The 22158-nt window shown below is 44.9% G+C and overlaps 1 protein-coding gene across 1 annotated transcript; it reads right to left on the reverse strand.

Annotated features, from left to right (window-relative positions):
- Window positions 1-1266: 1266 nt before the first annotated feature.
- On the reverse strand, window positions 1267-16451 carry LOC8037446 (procathepsin L-like). Its single transcript, XM_040211906.2, has 7 exons — window positions 16316-16451; window positions 16085-16227; window positions 14496-14693; window positions 7093-7287; window positions 3641-3809; window positions 3103-3211; window positions 1267-1602 (listed from the first exon to the last, which is right to left on the reverse strand). The coding sequence occupies exons 1-7, from the start codon at window positions 16428-16430 to the stop codon at window positions 1503-1505; spliced, it is 1029 nt and encodes a 342-aa protein (XP_040067840.2). The 5' UTR covers window positions 16431-16451; the 3' UTR covers window positions 1267-1502.
- Window positions 16452-22158: the final 5707 nt, after the last annotated feature.

A 22158-nucleotide genomic window follows, 5' to 3' on the forward strand; every position in this document is an offset into this window, starting at 1 on the left:
TATTTATTTATTAACGACTTATCAAGTAAAACGGTATAAAATCAACGAAAGAGAGCTAGCTATGACGCAGCCACATAAAACACAATACTAATAGATATAGCAAATGGGAGTGCTGTCAAAGTCTCGACCGCTGACGAGAGGAAAAACTTCCAAATTTGCCACCAATCCTTCTGGATCAAATCCTCTGAAAAACAAACGGCCGGTAGCGTAGTTCTCTTCGAAACAAAATTTACCAGGAAATTTATTTTCCTGAATTTTTACACTCCGTCGTTTTGCCGATTTTAGCTTTTCCAGTTCGAAGTAGACATTTTCAAAAGTCGCCTTCTGCGCGCTGCCATCTTTGTCTGCTGGGCTGTGAAACGCCTTCTGAGCATGCGCTGTAACTCTGCCGTGCTTTATATCAAACGTCGCAAATGCGTCCCCAGCTCAGTGACTAAGCATCTTTCGCCCGGGTGATAAGCGATGCAAAGGTCTATGCACGCTTTCAAGTCTGTTCACTGCATCACGTATCGTTAGCATTGGACAACTGGTGAAGCAGAAAGGTTCACTTCCATACAGGCTGCAGCACAACGAACGGAGAAACCGGGCAACTCTCGCTAAAGCAGTTCCCGCTCCCACCACGAGAGGGCGAGCAACGAGCTGGAGATGCGAATACACAAAACTACGGCACACACTCCCCTGTAACACCCTTTGAAAAGTTTAAACTCCCTAGTGTAGTATCCTGGGTTTACCGAATGAGAAGGTTGAGTAGACCCCTGGTTGTGGGTGCTCGTGCACGCTCTGATAAGATTCGTTTTTTTCTTCTGTGATGGTGATAACGTTGATAGTCTAATAATGGTCCCCCCGTAGACACATAAGTCATTATAAAACTTCAACAGTCTTAGGCCGGTTCTCACATGCGGCGAAGCGCTGATGTAGCGCTGCTCATGTGTCGCCAGCTACTCATCGTCTGCCATGAGCAACAGTTTTGACGGTGCGCGATACAAAGTTGGTGAACGCTCCCGTCAGCACGCGCTTAGCGTGAGGTCAGCGCTATGCTTGTACCGCTCCGCTGCATGTGTGAAGAGGCCTTTATTATACCCACAGAGAAAGAACAACAGCACGTCCTTAATAACAAAGTTTTTAGTTTATATTTTTATTTACGCATTCAACAGGGCCTAAACCATTGTATCAATTTACTGTTAATCCGTGCTAATATGAATGAAATGTTTCACACCAGTTTGTCTGCTTTTTGAGTATTCCGCGTTGGAAACTTTCCACGGATTGTTTATGGTACTGCATCGGTCCGATCGTGTTATTTATTATTTACTAGTTACAACACAACACGTACAACCAGCAAAAGCGACATCCAGAGGACGTAGTGAAAAAGCCGGCGATCCGGGTTCAGCTGCTATTGACCCTTCAGAAACGGTCGTGGACGTGTTCATTTTTGAGGTTCTGGCTGCTCCTGGCACTCCACACGGCCGAAGCACCAGGGAGGCATAGCCGACCGTCTGCGTGCGTCACACAAGCGGGACGCTGGCCAGGCTGGAGATTCCACACACGTTGTTGGCGTCCTTCGCAAGCTTCATGTAACCGTGATCCCCCCACTTTGTGCCCCAGCTGCAAAAAAAAAACAAAAGACGAATTTACAAAAAATAAATAGAAAGAGATTGGCACTTGGTCGGCTGCGATCTACGTAGAGAGCTCGACTAATGACGACTTCGAAAATAGCCGAATACGTAAAAATTAAGCCTGCGAGGTGACAGTGAGCATGATGAGAGCGTGTGGAACTTTATACTCAGTGACGCGGGCTTCATTTATAGAGCTATTTTTGGCATCGTCATTTGTGATACTCCCCCTGTAGGTCGCAATGATTAGCTTTACGGGTGCTCTGCGAAACAATGAACGCGCGGGTATTTCTTTTTTTTTTTTTCTTTTTTGTTGACGCTGAAAAACGAGCAGGAAAAGTCGGCGCCCGCACAAAGAAAGCTCCAACTTTCGCCGAATGTGCACTTGGTGAAATAGCAAGGCGTAGCTTTCATCCTGTAAAATATTTAACCAAGAAAATTGCCAAAGAAAACGGCGGATTTGTTGGCAGACTGCCAAGTCGGCGATGGTCGTAAATTGCGGTGCCATCCCTCTATAGGATCAGCGAGAAGTCAAATAAGTGCGTTGTCTGCTCGATGTGTCTATCGGGAAATGACACAACAAGTTACAGGCATGGCTGTCTTGGTCCCGGGAAAAGTCCGCTGTTGAATCTGGCAAGTTTGTTGGCCTCATTTTTTGCAGAATGGGAGCTACGCCTTGATAATTCAACATGTAAAATGCACCACCTTAGTGAACATTCGGTGCAACTTTGAGCTTTCTGTGCGCCGGCGCCGAGTTTTTTGGCTCGTTTTACTACACCAAGGTCCATTGGAGATACCCTATATATTCTGGTTACGGATCTCTCGAGGGCCTGATCCCACTATAAAATGTTGTAACATAAGAACTGCGGGAGAGACATTGCCCACGACTACCAACGTTTCCTTTAATGAACAGTAGATCCAGGCGCATTGAGCATTATCAGTTTTGTTTTTCTAGGCGTCAGTCTTGAAAAAAAAAAAAAAAAGGGGTGACAGATGTTCTTTTGTTTTTGTGACATCAGGAAAATTCTGTCCGGTACTGATTGCGTAGTGACGTGATTTCTCTTAGATTTGGAGGCGGAGCCTTTCTATGAGTCTTATATGTTACAAGTTTACCACCATGGATGAAAAACGATTTATGGAAGCGCCAGTCTGACAAACATGGACAGGCTTTAGCAAGGCTGAATCATCAGACGGTTTACACACACCATCTGCAAGATGGCGGCGTGCAAACGTCTAGAGGCGTACAAACCACTAATACTTCTTGAAGATTAAAATGCAACGTATTAGCAATCTACTTTACGCCTAAGTGAAACCAATTAGTCACAAAGGAACATGTTCGTGAACAAGTGATGCAGTAGAAAATTGGTCGGAGTGCCAGGAGGTTGCTTCGGTTATGTCGCCTGAGAAAATTGGCGATTTGTTGCGCTAGCGGCGCTACATCATGACTATTTTTTAAAACCAGCTTGCACTTTGTGAAGATATTACACAATACCTGTTCTTAATGAGCCAGTAATTCTGACCCTTCTCCGTTGTTCCGTACCCCACGATGAGCACGCCGTGGTCGACATCGAAATCGCTGCATCCCTGGTCGTCGTAAACACCTTTTCGCGGAGAGCAAAAGAAATTACTTTTAACAGTCGCGTAGGCCTTCCGATGCGATGCCCGACACTCCGCCGCCGCCTTTGCGCATGCATCGTATTGTAATCGGGTATCGTCATCGGGGGCATCGATTGGAGGTATCGGAACGGTCTGCTAAAACTCTCTATTGAAGTTTTCAATTTGGTCTGAGAGGCTCAGACGCTTTACTGGCCATACTAAAACGTGATGTCAGATGCTCTAATATGGGGCAGAATGTGTGCAGTACAGTTTCTTGCCGACAGTTTACAAGAAGTTTGATGGTGTGAAATAAATGCTAATAAAACTCACGTCAGCAAGACGAAAAAAAAGAAAGAAAGAAAAGAAACATGTGCACAAAAGCTAATAGTTTCGGTGTACAAGCGGAAGAAAGAAAACAAAAGAGCTGCCCAGACCTTCGGCGTAGAAGCGGAAGTTGGGTAGTTTGGCGAACACGGCCGCGGACACCGGACCCAGGAAGGCCACGGCTTTCTCTAGGAGCTTCTCGTCGTTTCGGGGTACGATTCTCACGTAGCCGGTCAGAGAGGCGCCGACGTCCTTCCTCTGAAAGCGGCACTTGCCTTGCTGAAACCGAGAGAAGGAGGCACGAACCAGCGATTTAGACACCCCCCAAAGACCGTTAACACACCCCTAGGATGAGTGCCACAACCTCCCCACCCCCAGTAATTTCCTACAAAATATACAAGCCTATAGTGTATTGCAGTACGCACGCACGCACGCACGCACGCACGCACACACATACAAACACACACGAAGCACCTACCAGAAATTTGGGAAATCCGATTTAGGGGGGGGGGGGGGGGGGGGGGGGGGTTGTTTCAATTTGACAATTTTGAATAAGCCCCTAAACCCTGAGCCCTCCACCTTTTCAACTTACCGAGCAGCGAACGCCAGAGAGGAGAGTATGGGAGCAAAGCTAAAATGCCAGTCTCTTCAATAATTATAGCCACCTCGGTGGCTCCGAGGCGAAAGCGTCGGCCTACCGATCCCCATGTGGCGGGTTCGAATCCCGGCCGAGGTGCCCGCAATCTGACGGAGGCTTATTGCGGAGAAGACGCCGTGTAACCGAGCTTTCGGTTGCACGTCAAAAGATCCCCAGGTGGTCGAAATTAATCCCCAGTCCTCCGCTGGAGCGTGCCAGATGCCCGCCGTTGGTTTGGCACGTAAAACCCCAAATTTGACTTCTTCAATAATTATATCAGGCATGAATATGCCAAAAACATTATTTAAGCAGCTGAAGTAATATTTTTGTGACTACATATCGACCTCAAAAAAAAAAAAAATCATTAGTTTACTTGGGTTGATTACGTGCCAGAATTTTTGAGGTTTATAAGTGGAAAGGATGGGGGGCTTCGCGGGAGGGGCTTGTTCTTGCTTGTCCTTCTTTTTTTAACCTGCAACAGGCATAGAAGCGGCCCTCTCTCGTTATGTGACAATCCCCAAACCGATGAAATGTAAGACAGATATTCTTTAGCAAGGAATGTTTCACATGGCTACGGTAACCTGGTGAAAATACGACGCGAAAGCGAAACACAAAACTGTTACGACTGCATTGCGTATATTGGCGCTTCTTCTATCTCGGGTTTCTTATATACTAAAAGTTTAACACCTTAATTGTCACCTTCTTATTAACATAAATCTTGCTTTGCAATGATTCTAAACCATATTTCAATGAAAAAAATTACTACTACGTATTTCTGGGAAGAAAAGTAACCAACATGCAAATAAAGGTATTGAACCTTAGATTAAGTTATATCCTATATTTGAAATCAATTGTGCATGATTAACGGAGTACTTTGATTTTATAATTCGAGAGTACGAAAGTATAAATGCATAGAATCTGTTGTGAATGTAGAATTTATTTTCTTCAGACGTGAGGAGGCAAACGATGAAAGAACAAATGCGCTCCCTTGGCACACGTACCCCTTCCGTTGTTTGTGTTTTATTTTTAAGCTTTTTAGAATTAAATGGAACGAGAATATATGTAAATCAACATTTCCGTCTTTCCCTGCCTTCAGAGAACTCAGAAAGGCACATACAGACAAAAGGATGTTCTTTTGAAACAAACATGGATTAATATACAAAACGCGACTTCGAACTGATTTCCGCAGTTTTCTAAGTCGGGGCAGCGTCGCTTCCACGTCGCTATCCTCTTTGCTGGCTTTTTGTCCTTTAAGGTTAGCAACCCCCGTGTCCTACAGTCACACAGTATCGAAATCGACCTTGTTGACAGGCGATAACAAAAGCTTCTGCAAGTTATCAGACAATACATTTGCCTCTCGCATGTTTACTCTGAGTCACGCGTACGGAGAGCACAGACCTAGGACATTTGGAAGAAACCCAAGACCAAGGAAAACAGCACAAATCACGCTCGACTGCAATGCTTACATGTGGCTTGCAAGTGACGTCATATAGCACCATGCTCCTGATCACTCCTACTTGTTAAGAAGAGTGGTTGTTTGGGCGAGTTGGTTTGACATCTTATACAATCTTGTGCGCAACAAAGACGAGGACAAAAGCAGAGTAGAGGACACAACAAGGCGCTTGTTGCGTCCTCTACTCTGCTTTTGTCCTCGTCTTTGTTGCGCACAAGATTGTATAAGATGTCCTACTTGCTCTTGCCGGGAAAAGCAAATTTTGTGGTGCAAAATGTATGCTGCAAAAGGTACATACTCAGCAGCGTGGCTATCACAATGGAATGTGATCTGACATCAAAGCAAGCTATGTACAGTTTTAGATGCTCTGCCCCACTGAAGGAGTCGTTTCACCAACGCCACAAACCGCACGGCAAACAAGCACAGTCGCGGTTCTTACTTAAATGATTCCTTCGGCTCTCGTGTAGCGTTACGTCGAGCCGAAAGAGTCGTCTAGTCAAAACAAGAACCGGTGCCGACCGAGTTCTTTTTTATGTTATTTTTGTTTAGTACACGAGCTTTTCATGCCAAAAACCCTCTCTTCTACTTTCATGCGGAAAAGACGGAAAATAGTTGAGGCCACGTGTTTCTTTCCAGTGCGCTTCCTAATTGCCAATTTTAGATCTAGCCCTTAGTCCTTACGCATTAGAATGACACCTGTAAAGTACGCCTGCAAACAAAATTGCTATTTCTTTTAACGCAGCAGTTGTTATTGATTGGGTTTCGCAGAGGATGCACAATTGTTCCCTGTAGGGTCGTCGTGGCTGAGAAATTTCTGCGCTAAATTTCACGGGAAAACGTGATCGTTAAAAGTCACGTGACATCACGTGACACCGTGAAATTACGTGACGTCACGCGACACTGTGACGTTACCTGACGTCAAGGTTGGTGTCATTGCGCGCAGTCTGTGTACAACAGACTGTGCAACGCCTCGGCTGTCGACGCAGCCTATTTCCAAAACACGGCAAGCAACCAGGAATATTTTTTGTTAAACATGGAATGCTTTATATGCAACCTGTAGTCCCAAACTTTTGTCGGTTCTTCCGTCCATCCGCCTGTACGTCCGTGCATCTCCCCGTTCAATCTACCAGGGAAATGCGTGAACGTTAATTGACGTCACGTGATACTGTGCCATCGCGTCACGTGACCACATCGTGCGACCTCAAGTCAGGTGACGTGCGACCTCAGGTCAGGTGAACAAATATAGCGCGAAAAACAATAATTATTATCTTCTTCGTTACCCGGAACGATTGCATGATGTTTTTAAGTCAAATTTAAGCGACCTCTCCTTAAATAATGCATTCCACGGATTTTGGAACTTTAAAAATAAATGTCGCTGGTTATTATTATTACTTTTTTAGCTATCGACGGTTTTTGTGATTTCAGGTCAAACGCATCACAGCATCAAATGACTGCGGATGCAAGCGGCGCACCTTCATTTCGTACGGATAGGACTCCTCGGTGTCGATGCCCCCGTTGACGAAGATGTACACGTAGGCCCGGTCCATAAGGCCTCCCGCGCAGCCGTGGTTGTTGTACAACTCGTCCGAGCAGTCCACCAGGTTCTGCTCGCTCAGGGACACCAGTCTGCCGGTCTTCCTCGCGTACTGGCCCTCCAGGGACCCGGTCTGTCTCCAGCGCAGGGAGCAGTCACATCGAGCAAAAAGTCATTTGGCGTACGGGAGAGTCCAGACAGTGCTGGGCCCCACTGGGCGGCTCGTGTGTCTCTCCGCCGTGTGGATGAGAAATTTAGCCAGTGCAGTACGACCTCTATACACCAACACAGCGTTCCCAAACAAGCCCACTTTGCCCACAGCAGGTGTGGGCACTGCGCGTGCGCGGAAACCGAATTCGGGAGGAGTGAAGCGTCCCCGCATGTGCAGTACCGACAGCAGCGTCACCGCAGTAACGTGACGTCAGTGAGTTGAGTGTGTCTATACTCCGTTTTACTCTAGGCCCGACCGAATGCCAACAGTACGATCCGACGGAGCCAAGCAAGCGGCGCCAAAAGTGCGTCGTCACAGCGCTCGTCGTCGTTGTGCGTTTCGAATATCACTCATTAAACAAAAACACGCACAGAGAATGTGCTGCGCGATCCTGCGCTTTGTTTTAATGGGTGTGATTGGTTTAGCCGGTTATAGTAGACGCACTTAGGACAACGAGCGCCGTGACGATGCACTTTTGGTGCCGCTTGATTGGCTTTGTTGGATTGTAGAGTTTTTGCGGTTGGAATTGAAGTGAAACGCATGGATAGCCTGATGTCGTTAGCGCGCGTAACGCAGCGAGGAATGCAGGGTGCAAGTTCGTCTGCTCCTTTTGCAGGAGTTGTGGTGACGTCAAAACGCCGAGCTCTGATTGGCTCTGATTGAAGGATAGTGGGTAGACCTTGAGGCAGCTTGCTTTGAGGCCCATCAGAGCCAATCAGAGCCAATCAGAGCTCGGCACCTTTCTGACGTCACCGCAACCACCGCGCAAGAAGAAGACGATCGACTTGCTCTCCGTATAGGCTCTGCAGCGCGAGCGTTGGTTCCTTGTGCTTCGAGCCGCGGTGCGCCGACGTACTCAGCCACCGGACTATTTTTCAACATTTATTTGGATTTTATGCACGATTATTTACTACGTACATGAGGCTCGATCAAAGGGCAAAGTTTATAATGGTAGTATACACCGCGCGATACATGTTGCGTCAAGGCCAGAAGGAGACTAATTTTGGACAATGACAGACGTGGGACTTTTCTGCATAATCTGCCCTATAAACGAACGTTACTTAGACTTGGCAAGTCTCAATTACACTCTGCATCTTTTCAAGTACTAAGCACGCGTTACCCCACACTAATCACCATGTTCATGAAGTTCACCCTAAGACGTGGTAACTTTCCGTTCGGTGTCGACCCTCTTGGTTTCCCAAAAACTGCAAAACCTTAATAGTGCCAGAGTATCAAGCACGCTATGAGGTCATAAAAATGAAAATATCGAACATTTCGTACCTCAAGTTCGAAATATTTTTTTGCGTTATTTTGAAAACATCTTAGAAGAAGCTTGCACCAACTATATACAGTTCAAAAGCATGCCGGAACCTTTCAGTTATCCTTCAGAGTCTACAGTTCATTGGGGCAGCTTTTTAATGCCTCGTGATTCAAGCCATTGCTTTGGTTGCACTTTTTCATGGCTAACATCTGAAACGTTAAAAATGAGAAGAAAAAGAAAAAAAACACCTATGATGCAATGCCTTTATGGCCTATTACGGAGAGTTTATTAACGTATTTTTTCTAAATTGTGCATGATTTCAGATTCACACGTTCAACACCTGATATACAGCTCTCCACCTTTCATTAAATTTATCAGGTATTCATTTATTTCTCGCAAAGCTTGACTGCCGACTACAGAAAGTGTTACAAGGTAGTATATGATTATTATAGGCAGCTGGCGGAAAGGAGAGGGGGGAGAGAGAAAATTTGAATTGCCCTTCTCTGTTCGCTCTTACTCCTTCAGGGCAGAATTGGGTGTCACAAAAATGTCCGGCAAGAATTCGATACTACCCTACAATTTAGATGCCCTTCTTGATCGAACGGACAATTGATGGCACAGTCAGCTGGAGCTAGTATTCGTGTTATTATATTTATTTCATCCCGCGTGCAGTCTCTGCTTCCCATTATAACATTTCATTGGAGCCCTGTCGCTCTCCTATAATTATTAAAACCGCAAGTCACACTGCAAATACATTGTACGAAAGACAGAGCTTGCCGACACTGTCTGCGACGTGTTTCTTCCTTGTACGATACAATCATGCTAACACTGCCTGGAGACATGATCGTACATGTGTGTGAAGCAAACATGTTTGACACGTGTACGCAAGTAATTCTGTCATTGTGTCTTCAACGAACACCGTGTCTTTTGCATGATGTACGAGCAGCAGAGCAGACGGCAATGGCGAATGAGTTTAGTAGGTACTCGAAACATTTTATTCGCGAGCAAGGCGCGCGCGCCTCCTGTCCGACGACGGAAGGAACACAGCGAGGAACAAGATAACGATGCTGACCTTGCTGCTGGCGCTCAAGTCAGCAACATTAAAGTTGGCGCTGGATAGAGAGATATACCAGCCCAACTAGAATTATAGTTGGGCACGTAGCTCTATCTGGCGAGGACTTCCGGCAGCGTTAGATGTGCCGTGGTCGCGTTCGTGGAGCCCGCTTTTAGAAACCATGGCCTCCGAATGTCCCGCCCAACTTTAACGCAGCGTTCACAAAGCAATCCTTTTGCGACAGAAACTTCGCTGACGCGCCATTGCTAGCCACCAGTCGTGCTCGCTGGCAAGTAATACATCGCAATTATTCGCTAGGCACCAGTTCATGTTTCTGGCGTCACGTAAAAAAGGCGGTGCACTGATTATGAAACACGGTAAAAACAAATGCTTCGCTCTTCAAAAAAAAGCTTTTCTTTTTTGTTTTTTAGATACAGGATTTAACTTCCCTTGACTACCACGCATGTTTGCTTGTGTACACCAGTATGTGTGCCTATCCTCTCTTTATTTTATTTCTTTAATTTTCTTAAATGCATTTAGATTAGGAAACGAGTTGGCATCAAAACTAGTTCCAAGCGATCCGTTTTCACCTAAAAATTAGATAAATTTTCAAAGACGAGTAGCAATATACGAATTAAATAGATAGTAAAAGCGATAAATTCATCGGGCTGTTTCTTTATTTTTTCCTCGTCATAGACTTTAACAATATCGAGGTGACTTCGTTGCGCCGAACATGTCTGTTCATTCCAATATTAGGTATTATATAAAGAGAATGTAAGCAAGGTCTTTGACATGGCCTTCTTCGGAGTTCCCTTGTTGCTCGCGAGCCTCGTCAAGTGCAACAGAATGAACCAGCACCAACGTAGTCTGAAGCAATGCAGCCCACTGCATCCGCCTTGTCGGCGACCACAGGTTGGCCGTCTGTCTCCGAAGCCTCTCTACGTCCATCGAAAGGCGAACTTCACCAGCGTCCATTATCTTCGAAAACGACGAGACTTCCTCGAATTGATAAACGTCACTTGGAACTGTCTGGTGAACGTCATGGTTCGCGTGGTTTTGACAGGGGCAGTGTGCCAGCGCTCTCGGACCAGCGAGGATACACAGGCGCCGACGGCTCTAAGACGACCGTCAACCAACCCGTGGACGCTGACGGATCCTTGCAGGTCGTGCCACGCCGACGCGTGAAAGCTTCAGTCGGCTCGGCCAAAGAGAGCAAGTCACGTGTTGTGGCTTAGCCTCCGAGGAAGAAGGCTCTTTTCGGCTCTCGGCTACAACCTGAGACAACTTGTGAAGAAGTCTCGAAAATCGTGGGAACTGTGTTGGACATCCAAGGTTTCGAATGCACGAAGCTGGCCTCAAGGTACGACACGAGCTGGTCTGTCCTGACTTGTGGCCGGAGGGCCGCCTTTTTCGGCCGTTCTTAGGAAGACTTAGGCTGGACGATGCGCGTAGCGCTCCGAAGCTTAAACCAAAGCAAGGGGAAGAACTTATCGCCCTTTTAGACTGCTAAACCTTAATGCACGAAGTGCTGCCAATAAGGCGGTGGAGCTGGAAGGTGCTCCTTTGGCATTTGATCCTTATGTTGTAATTATAACAGAAACTTGGTTGCATAGTCAAATAACTGATAGTAGTGTTTTCCCTGATGGTTTTAAAGTTTTCAGGCGTGAACGCGGTTCGAGAGGGGGAGGGGTCGCTCTTCTGGTCAAGGAGACACTTCAGTGCACGTCCATTGAACACAACTATGACTGTGAAATGGTTTGGGCTACTATATGCTTTGGTAGCCAGTTAATGCTTGTAGGAGGAATGTACAGATGTCCCCAAGCTATAGTATCGATGTTTTACGTAGTTTATTTTAGTTTCTTCATTTCAAAACTAAGCAATTTTCACGAGTAGTATTGGCCAATGATTTCAACTTGCCAGACGTAGACTGGGACCGCGTGATGCCCAAAGGGAGCTGTGAACATTCAAGACTGCTTGTTGATATTGCTTTTAGTAATAATTTAAGCCAGGTGGTCAAATGTCCCACACGGGTGTCAAACGGTTGCGAGTCATTACTTGATCTTGCGTTTTTATCTGAGGTCGTTGCCAGAAGTGTTCTTGATGTATTAATCGCGGATTGCATATCTGACCACGCAATAGTTGTGTGTGACTTATCGGCTCCGCATTATTCGTACGAAGTGCCCGAGGTTAAACGTTATCGTGATTTCACCCTGGCAAGCGATGACGATATTCTCGACTTCTTGGAAGTTGCTCTTGACAGATTTACTGTTTTTTACGAGGAAAACGAGGAGTCGGTAGATAAGCTTTGGCTTTTTTTCAAGCAGGTTGTCTTTACATGTATTGAGAAGTTTGTTCCAGAGCGTTCAACAAAAAGAAAGAAAAACAATCCATGGGTGACGCGAGATATCTTACATCTAAAACGAAAAATAAATCGATTAGAAAGGTTCCAACAAAGTTTAAAATTTAAGCTTCCACATCTACGTCAAGAGTTACGAACCTTAGTGCGCACATCTAAATATCGTTATTTTAATGTCACAACGCACAACTTCCTAAAGGAAAACCCAAGAAAGTTTTGGGCGCACTTGACAAATAAGAGTGTGACGATTAAGGAGCTTAGTCATAGCGGAAGGGCGATTGTCGATGAAGAGAGCATCGCAAGCGAGGTCAATTACTTTTTTTCTTCTGTGTAAACAGTCGACAACTCTGTTTTGCCGTCATTTACTTATAACAATTGTGGGATCGGTGACTTAGTGGTCTCAGTAGAAGGTATTTTCGACAGTCTTTTGCGATTATACATTAGGAAGTCGTGCGGCCCGGACGAAATTCATAATGCTTTTTTACATAAGTATGCTGAATGGTGTTCCAAGTTTCTTTTTTGGATTTACTTTTTCGGTTTAAAAACGGGTGAGGTGCCACTAGACTGGAAAGTAGCTAACGTACTGCCCATATATAAGAGTGGCGAGAAAAAGAGTGGTTGCAACTATATAGACCAGTGTCGCCAGCAAATTTCTCGAACATTTTATTTTTAAGCATATCATAACTTTCCTAGAATCAGAAACGTTCTTAGTTGATGAACAGCACGAGTTCCGATGAGGATACTCGACAGTGACTCAACTTCTTCACACGATCCAACACTTTGCCTCAGCCATCGACAATGACGGTCAGGTTGACACTATTTTTCTAGATTTCGCTAAGGCGTTTGACAGAGTTTCGCATAGGAAGTTATTACATAAGCTGAAGCAAGTACTTCGCAATGAATGTCTCCTGAGGTGGCTGGATTGTTACCTTACGAACCGTAAACAGTTTGTTTTTGTGTGCAAAGCTGAATCCACCGAGTTACCTGATCTTTCTGGAGTGTCTCAGGGCTCGGTGCTCGGTCCGCTGCTGTTTTTGGTTTTTATAAACGACTTGCGAGTAGATAAGCCCTTTATACAGTGTCTTTCTTTCGCTGATGACTGTGTATTATTTTCCCAGATATCTAGCGTGTCGGGTCAAAAATGTTTAGATGACAGCGTTAAATTTATTTTTTCATGGTGTCAGAAGTGGCAAATGAATTTGAATGTTAAGAAATGTGTGCAAATGACTATAACGCTGAAAAAGGTTCCCCTTTTCTTTTCCTATACCATTGACTCAAACGCTTTAGAAGTAGTTAATGAGTACAAGTACCTAGGTATTACAATCACGTGAAACTCAAGTTGGGCTCATCACATTCGGCAGGTTATTGCAAAACCGTCCAGTAAATTGTGGTCGTTACGAAGGACTATGACCCACTGTTTTTCTGAGACGAAGCTCACGGCGTATAAATCTCTAACCCGACCTCTGCTGGAATATGCTGATATATTATGGGATCCTTATTCACAATCGCATGTTGATCAGTTAGGAAGCATTAAAAAAATCTCTTAGATTCATTCATAATTCATACGGCAAAGATTCACATGTGACACCGTTGTATGCAGCATCCGGTCTAACCGAGTTATCACGTAGAAGGAAATTAAAACGTTTGAAATTTTTGCATAGCATAATATATGATAAAGTTGGTATGAAGTTTGGTAAGTATCTACAGTATAATGATAGCCGTGATACAAGGCAGAAACATGAAAAACTACTCCGTGAGTTCCGTTGCAAGAAAGATGTTTTTAAATATTCATTTTTTCCTCGAACCGTGTGCGAGTGGAATGCGTTGTCCCACAACGTGACAACTATTGTTTCTGCAGCTTCGTTTGCTAGTGCAATCGATGATCTTTTCTTTGTTGCCAATGAATAAGTTACCTGTTTGTTTTATTTTCATGCCTGTATGTACGCGCACTAGCATTCCCTGGCGTTATCTTTCCACCACCATGCCTTGGCCCTCAAAAGTTGGCCGGCAGTATTCTCAAATAAATAAATAAATAAAAATTTTGATATTTTCCTCATAAGGTGTGTGTGTGTGTGTGTGGGGGGGGGGGGGGGGGGGGCGTGTGTTTTAAGTTTTAAACCACCACCACATCTTGTAGCACGCATGGAACGAAAGCTATGGCGCTGCAGAAGCTAGGGATCCTGAGTTCGATTCCCCTCCCCTGCCCGTTTCGATCTGGATGAGCATCGTAACGGCGTGCAGTCGCGTATTACGAGGCATGTTAAAGAACCCTTGCTAGCAGTGGTACTGCACTGGCAAACTGTCTCATCTATACAGCGGAGAGTCCAGGCGCAAAAATTGGGGCCGACAAACTTCCCGCTGTCTAAACAAAGAGCACAGCAAAACTAGAACTTTATTTTACGCACAAGAGGTAGTTGCAGAAATGAATATCAATGAACAGAAACACGAGGGTCACTCACAGTGCTGAAGGCCCAGCAAGCTCCGCACGTTCCCTGGTCCTTGACTTCCGTCACGAGGGTAGCTCTCCAGTCTACTTCTTTCGGAGGCGGCGTCGGTTGGTGTTCGGGCGGAAGAAATGTCGACCCGTTGGTGCGTTCGTCCCACGCCGGAGAACCCGATTTTACGCCGTTCATCATGCTCACGAATTCGTCCTGGAGCTAAACAAAGATAGAGCTATGGTTGCGTGAACTGTGCGTCAGTCTTTTATCATAGCGCAATCAGTGCATGCGTACGGGGGCTATATTCGTATGTCGCGAGCGTCCGTTGCGTGCGTCGCGTGGCACTCTAGACGGCACCATATAGTCACTGACAGAGTGAGAACGGCAGGACGCGCCTTTCGAATGCCCAGCCTCCAGCACGCACTCCCTGCCTTCCGCCGTGCTTTGGCTGCGCGCGCGCGCTCGAGGTGCACGAGGCGCCGAAGAATTGTAGAGTGTGAGAAGCTGGCACTGAAGGCGGGAGAACTGAAGCTCCTTCCTGCCGTTTTCGCCGTTTTCAGTGATTATAGAGTTGGCCAAGTGCAAAAAAAACCTTTCGTAAACAACGACAACGGGAGTCAGAATAAAAGAACGAGAGGGACGCTGTGGCGCTTCGAAAAGACTTAGCCGTCTGCCAAAAAGCGTTCGGAAACTACGCGAAAAAGAAACGGTAGAAAAAAAGGACGAGGCGACGTTTTGAAAAGAGACGGCGGCTCATGCCAGGAAGGCCGACACTGGACTTATGCGTCCGCTGCGTTGCTCATATGACGCAATTCTGAATGCGACAGTTTGATTCGATAGATCAAAATGCAGCTGCATTTTATGTGTGTGTGTTATTTAGCACGCTCCGATTTCGAACAAACCACGCTTTCTACCCTGGCTCTCAGGGTAAAAGATACTCCATAATGAAAGACCTGAGACTGGGTACAGATAGAAAACGGAAAAGCACGCACACCGCTCAAAACACAGCTACTGATTTTATTTCACGTCGCCACTTTTATACCATCGTCGACCTTCCCCGGTGGATACAAACCACCAATAGAGGATGCGAAATGAAATCAGTAACTGTGCCTGTGTGCTTGTCCGTTTTTATCTGTTCCCAGTCTCGGGTTTTTCTTAATTAAATTAGTTCGCCAGCATGCCCACGTTTTTCCACTTTAAAAGATTAGATTAGCTAACATGGTACGTATATTAGATTAGCTAACAAGGTGATGGTCCAGCCATTCAAGAGAACATTTACCATGTCATCCACTGGCATGTTTTATTGTTTCAATCAACAAAAGTCGGGCATGTAATTAATCACAATCTGGTGTTCTTCGTTTATATCGTTCTATAATTGTAATAAAATTATTCGTTTCCTCAGCCTTTTCCGGTATTTTCGGACTGAAATGGGGGATCAGGCGCATTCAATTTTTGTATACCGAGTAATAGGAAGAAAAAAAATAATTTGAGCACCTGCAGCCTTTTTTAATTCAGCGGGACCTAATTTTGCGGATCGAAAGCTTCCCACTTACTTTAACTTTCCAGTATATCTCGAGAGCTTATGATTCAAAGCGGAAGCAAACACTTACCAAGTCGCCGTAGCCATTCATCTTGAGAGAGAAAGACACCAGCCCCTTGGCATACTTTTCGTTGTGACGGGCAATCATGTATCTGTTTTCGAAGAATATCTTCTTTCGTAGCGTCTCTTCTATCGGACTGCTGTAATTCTTTCCTGCAATGTCAATTCGTGAGCGCGTGGATTGGGCAACTCCAAAAGTAGAGCCTCATTTTTTTTTTTTTTTTTTGTCTACTCAACTTACCGTGCATTGCTTTAAATTCTAGCCATTGCGACCGAGCCCACTCCTCGTATGAGACGGCGTTCAGGTGACAAATGAAGCTAAGTAAGAGACACGCACATAGCCAAATGGTGCTCATTTTGAACCAGTTTCAAGAATTCTGAAAATATAATACAGCTCATTGAAGCCAGCACTTTCTATCAAAGTTATTTTGTAATAGCATTGATCAATTAAAAAAATATATATGTAAGTCATTGGAGCTGTTAACGGACAAAAGAGCACTGAAACGTAAAGAATATGCTACTCATCAAAGTCAGCATCATATACACTCTGCATAAAGGTTACTTTGAAACAGCTTTTCTGAAATTACGAGATTATATTATCTATAGGAGCAATCGACAACAGCAGAAAAAAGAAACTTCAAATTCTAGTTAATATTTCGCACTTCCTATAAAAATATATTTTGGAAATATATTTAATTTAAAACAGAACTATAGATATTACTTATGACGACTGTCAGAAGCAGAACTTCAAAACGCAAAGAATAAAACAATTGCAATAAAGTAAACTTAGAATCTAAAGAATAAAACGTGGAGGACAAGCACAGGGACAACCTCGTTCTTTCAAAGTGTCCTGTGCTTGTCCTCCGCGTTTTATTCTTTCGATTTTATATATTCGTGTTCAACTCGCCCACTTTTACCAGTCCAATAAAGTAAATCAGCGGTCGGCGTTCCACGTTAAGTTAAACGTGCATGGCTTGTCCCTTATAGCAAACCTTCGCAGAAAACACCTTTCGATATTATGAAGAACGCTTTTGTAATCTAAAGTCATACCGAGAGCTTAACAAGCATCTGGGCGTGGCGAATCGCGAGCATCTTAGCATCGATCCGCAGCCAATCAGGTTGCTGCATCGGCCCATTAGAACATCGAACAACCAATCACGAAGCAAGGAGCATAAACCTAATAAGCCATACCCTGCTTCTTGTTGTTGTTGTTGTTGTTTTTTTTATGCTGTCGGGAATAATAATATTAGCTTCGTGCTCCCGGATTCGCATTTCCAAAATATTACCCAGCAAGCCGGCCGAGTAAGCAAGACAGTGCACTCACCCACTGCCTGAAGAGCAAGAAGATTGGTGTCGACGATGCCGTCGTTTTTATAGTGGGCCGGTTTTCGGATGATCTCTGCAGGGTTCCCACCAGTTGAGACTGCATTCTTGACGTGTTTGCTTTAAACTGACGTGGGATCGCCCATCGATAGATACCCAGGCGTGGTGCTTCTTGTCTCGGAAAAAGCACGTGCTTCTTTGGAGTCATCGATAACACTGGGAGGGGGCCGAATGGGGCCTCAAATCTTGTCTGCAAACTTGCACTCTGTTTAGTTAGATAGTGACGCGTCGCATGTCGTCCCCATGGCTCGGCGAGCGAAACGTAGACCACTAAGTCAAAGGGGTACGGGAATTAAATTATAGCTCTTATTTCTTTGTTTAGCCAGAAACGTGGGTTGTGTCAACACCTTATAACACCAGTCTTCCGCTCGTAAACGCACGAAAACTAATTTTAAAACGAATAAAAAGATTTCTCAATAGCACCTGGCAGTTGGGAGACCGATGTAGTTATGACTTTGGAATCCTTCCGCCCCAGCGCCATTCATGGAAGTACAGCGCAAATGCATAGACAGCTCAGGATTGAACGGAATCGCGAAGCTTGGCGCAGCAATTCCCCAGTGCTTCCGCAAATTGCATTCCCCACCACCAAGATCGCCGTTCTTAGCAGACGATAGGTAGGAGGACCTTGATCTCCGAATGCCTGGAATCATTGCCAGGCCAACCAAACCACCGTGCCCCACCCCCCGGCCCGCGCGGACGCGCTGTGAATAACGGGCTCAAATATGGCACCCAGTGAATACCTTATATGTACCTTACATACATAGCTTGCAGGTTTCGCCAGTGCTAGGTACCGACGGTTATTTCTACTTACTGGTCCCCTCCAGCTCCTACTTCTGCGGTGTGAAATTAACACCCTACCACGATGAGCCGAACGCTCACGGCACATAAAATACCGGCATGGCCGCGAATGACGTTACGGACAATCTACGTATAAGCCGAGAAGCGTAAAGTCCTCGGATATTACTAAAAGGCGAGATTGTCACACGTTGACGCCACCAAGGGGCAATGCCCGTAACTACAGTACCCTTGTCCTCGCAGAGGCACCTGACGTCACGAGCGTAGAGAGGTCGTAGCTACGTCATTTCGTTTCCGTGCCCCTTTAAAACTCCACGTCGATCACATTCTGTCGAGTGAGCCTATTCGGCGGAAGTCGCTCATCGCTGCTTTGAACCACAAGAACGGTCAAGACCCAAAACTCGTCAAAGTCGACACCAAGCACTCGGTTTGAGATGCCAGACAGGCGTCAACCACGTCCCGCCTTAGAACATATTTTACGCTGGGGTAATACCAAAAAACGACGAAACAACTTTTCGGCCACACGCGCTCAGATTATCAAACCGTTCGACACCAGTCCAGGGTTCATTCAAAAGCGAAAAGCGCCAATGTGTTTTGTTGTTGCTGTTGCTGTTGTTGTTGTTTTGGGGGAGATTAGGATGTAAAGAATAGTAACTTGCGTTGGGGTTCTGCCAACTCGGGGACTAAGTTGGTAGCCGCTAGAAAAAACAACGACATTTATTAATTAGTTTGTTGATCAACTAAAACGTTTCAATTATTTTTGTTTGTTTAAATTTTTGTGGCCATTATGTAGATGGAAAATTAACGCTCGACCTCATGATGGTCTAGCCGTGACATGAAGTGAGGATTAAAACAGTCCTAGTAGGCGCTACGGGGCGAGACACGTCATCCTCGTGGAAGGCTTCAAATCAAAACTAAGCGAACAAAGAGCGACCGTGTCGTCAATCCCTCCGCTCTGCGCTTGCAGTTCGAAGCCCGAACCTACGCCATTATCCTATGAGTAAACCAGACTTGAGCCTATCTCAAATACTCTACTCAAGATACTGTATTTCAAATACTTTTTGAAGTATCTTGGTATCTCGCAAATACTTTTGATCGAGAGCATTTTATACTCTATCTTAATTACATTTCTGAGTATCTTGTACTCATTTTCTCAAATAGATTTTTGATATTCCGCCATTTTCTAATTTTTTCGGTATGAAGTGGCGTGGGCATGGCACGAGCAAACCTGAACATTCTTTCGAGCAACCAAATCCTGGTGCTGGCTCCGATTAGCTACGGTGACTTTGACTGAGCTTGTGAAAACATCGCTTTTTTACCGATTTAGATTCATATTTCAGCCCAAAGTTCGCGCAATGAAAGTTTTCCGCTCGCCTTCCCAAAAGCGCCTTTTGTTTCCTAGAGTTTCCCCAAAAAATCCTCAAACAAAAGGGGTGGTTTTACGGAAGTAAAGAGTGCCACACTGGGGCTCAACGCAGGCCGGGAAACGACCTACAACAACAATGCAAACTTGCGCTTCAAAAAAAAAAAAAAAAAAAAAAGAAAATAGACGAAATTGAGAAGTGGACACAAAAATAAGACTTTTTTTTGTTTGTTGTATATTTGACAGCGCTACTGCAAAACGTCGAGGTTTTTTTTTTTTTTTTTTGTCGTCAGTTTGGCACTGTTTTCTGTCGCGAACACTGAATGTAAACGATAATTGTTAAGCAGAGAACAGGAAAGGAAATGAATTATGAGCTGGATGACCATTCAAAATGCCAACAAAGCGTCCCCTAACGTTGAGTGCCTTTCTGAACGCAACCTGCTTGAAGGTGCGACCACTGCCGTGGCTATTATGTAGGTTCTTTTTGTTATCCATTCACTGATATCTGTATCCCAAGTCTGTTTATAGTGAATTCCCCATATAGGGAGTATGCATTGTAGTTAAACGATGCGTCTAAGGTGCGCCACCGGACGTGATATTCAGCGATGTCACTATTTGCGAGGCGCTTTATCCCGTTTGTTGTCCCCACACCTCGGTGTCTACCCAACACAAGGCCGGTGCACGTGCCCACGGGCCTTGTGGGAATGTCCATGTCATGTTCTTCAATAGAGAACGGGGCATAGTGTAATGTAAAAATACTAACAATAAAAGAAGTGACGTTAAGTGCCGGATCTCTCCCGAAAGCAGTCGTCAGAGGATCCGAGCTTGTTACACTTCGGCTTTTGTGCTGAGCTGGCACCGTGCATGCTGCATTTTTTATGCAGGCCGGAGTGGTAACAAAAGAGCCCCTCCTCCCCCTCACCGGAGAACACGAGCTCCAGCCGAACACGCTGACGCCGCATTCGGTCACGTCAGCCGAGCGCTGAACCATTGTATTTGTTGTCCCCATCCGTGTAGTTCTAAAGTTAACCGCTTGGAACGCCACGGTCTCATCTCCTCCCCAAAAGCGACCTTTCTTTTCGTCCCAGAGATGTTTTGTAGCATTATCAGTGATATTGCCACACGCGTTGCAGAGCGAATGCGTGGCCGAATGGTTGCCGCGCTTGGCTCTCCAGGGAGCGATTCCAGGGAGCGGACTCCTCTTTTTATTTATTCTTTCAACTTGACATTCTCGCAAGTTCGAGAACCTTGTCGTCTGATCGAGTTACGAATTTTCTACGCGCCGCGAGCGTTCTATGCCGAATGTTCCAGTAATGCACGCGGGTACAAAATGTGGAGCGTGGTGGTCCAAAGTCAGTCTCACCCCAGCGCTCGATCCTGCTATTTCGCCGACATCAACGCCTGCAACGCTAGTCTTCTTTATTTTGTTTTGGGCACAAGTTCGCCCCATTTTTCAGTTATTCGCCGCCTCATCATTTTTCATTCGTGGCAATATCTTGCTTATAGTACGACTGCATAAAATAACCGTACGACGCTTTTTTTTCGTTTTGTGTCGTTGCGGGCTAATAAACCATTCTGGTAAACCAGATTTGCGCAGCTGTATAATTGTCGTTGTCAATGGCGTCGATACAATGCGGAAGTATCTTCTAAAGCAATCGAATTACATTTCTAAGTATTTGTACTCTGCTCAAGATACTTTACAGTGAAAGTAACTTGAGTAGTATCTCAAATGCTTTATGAAGCAGGTATTTAGTAACTTAACTTAAATACCTTTATTGAGTATTTTGTCCAACACTGGAGTGAACAACGTCCCATTCCCTGGAGAAGAAAAAAACAACACTTTCTTTACGTAAGCGAAAATGTTTTTTTTTTCCTTGGAATTCATCGTGACCGTCGCAAGAGGTGGCTCAATCCGGTATGTCGTTGCAGATGATGTACGAAAAATAGTACATCATTCACATTTCTTTTAAAATTTGTATCACTAAGGTGTTATTTTATATCAGTGAAATGTAGCCTTGTGTACGAATTGCATTTTTATGTTGAGAAAGTCAGAGGAGCTGGAACGGGAGAACGCCATCTGAGTGGAACCACTTACCAGCACTAGTAAACGTACAATCTATTGATTTATTTAAAAAGGTGTTAACTAATCGCCTTCGCTAATATCACATCAAGATGATTACTTCCTAAAAAAATTGTATTTCAATTTTATATATTTTACTGTGAATTTACTCTGAAATTTTTGTGTCAACCTTTTCTGCAATACCCTCAGTGCAGTGTGGGCGTTAACGCGTTACAAGTAATGGCGTTACCGGTAACGCGCTACTTTTTTCGGTAACGTAGTAACGTACTTGTTAGTTTTCCAAGACAGTAACGTGTAACGTACTTACGTTACTCGTTACTTTAAAAAGAATTAAAAAAATTGCACTTCAATTTTTTTTTTTTGTCGTCAAGCCGTTTCGTTTTTTTCGTTTTTTTGCGTTTTTTCTTGAGAGTATTTAGGTGAAACCGTAAAAAGATAAAGTCACTATGTTCAGTGTGTGCTT

This window comes from Ixodes scapularis, unplaced genomic scaffold, assembly GCF_016920785.2.
Source record: "Ixodes scapularis isolate PalLabHiFi unplaced genomic scaffold, ASM1692078v2 PGA_scaffold2__306_contigs__length_199485367, whole genome shotgun sequence".
NCBI lineage: Eukaryota > Metazoa > Arthropoda > Arachnida > Ixodida > Ixodidae > Ixodes > Ixodes scapularis.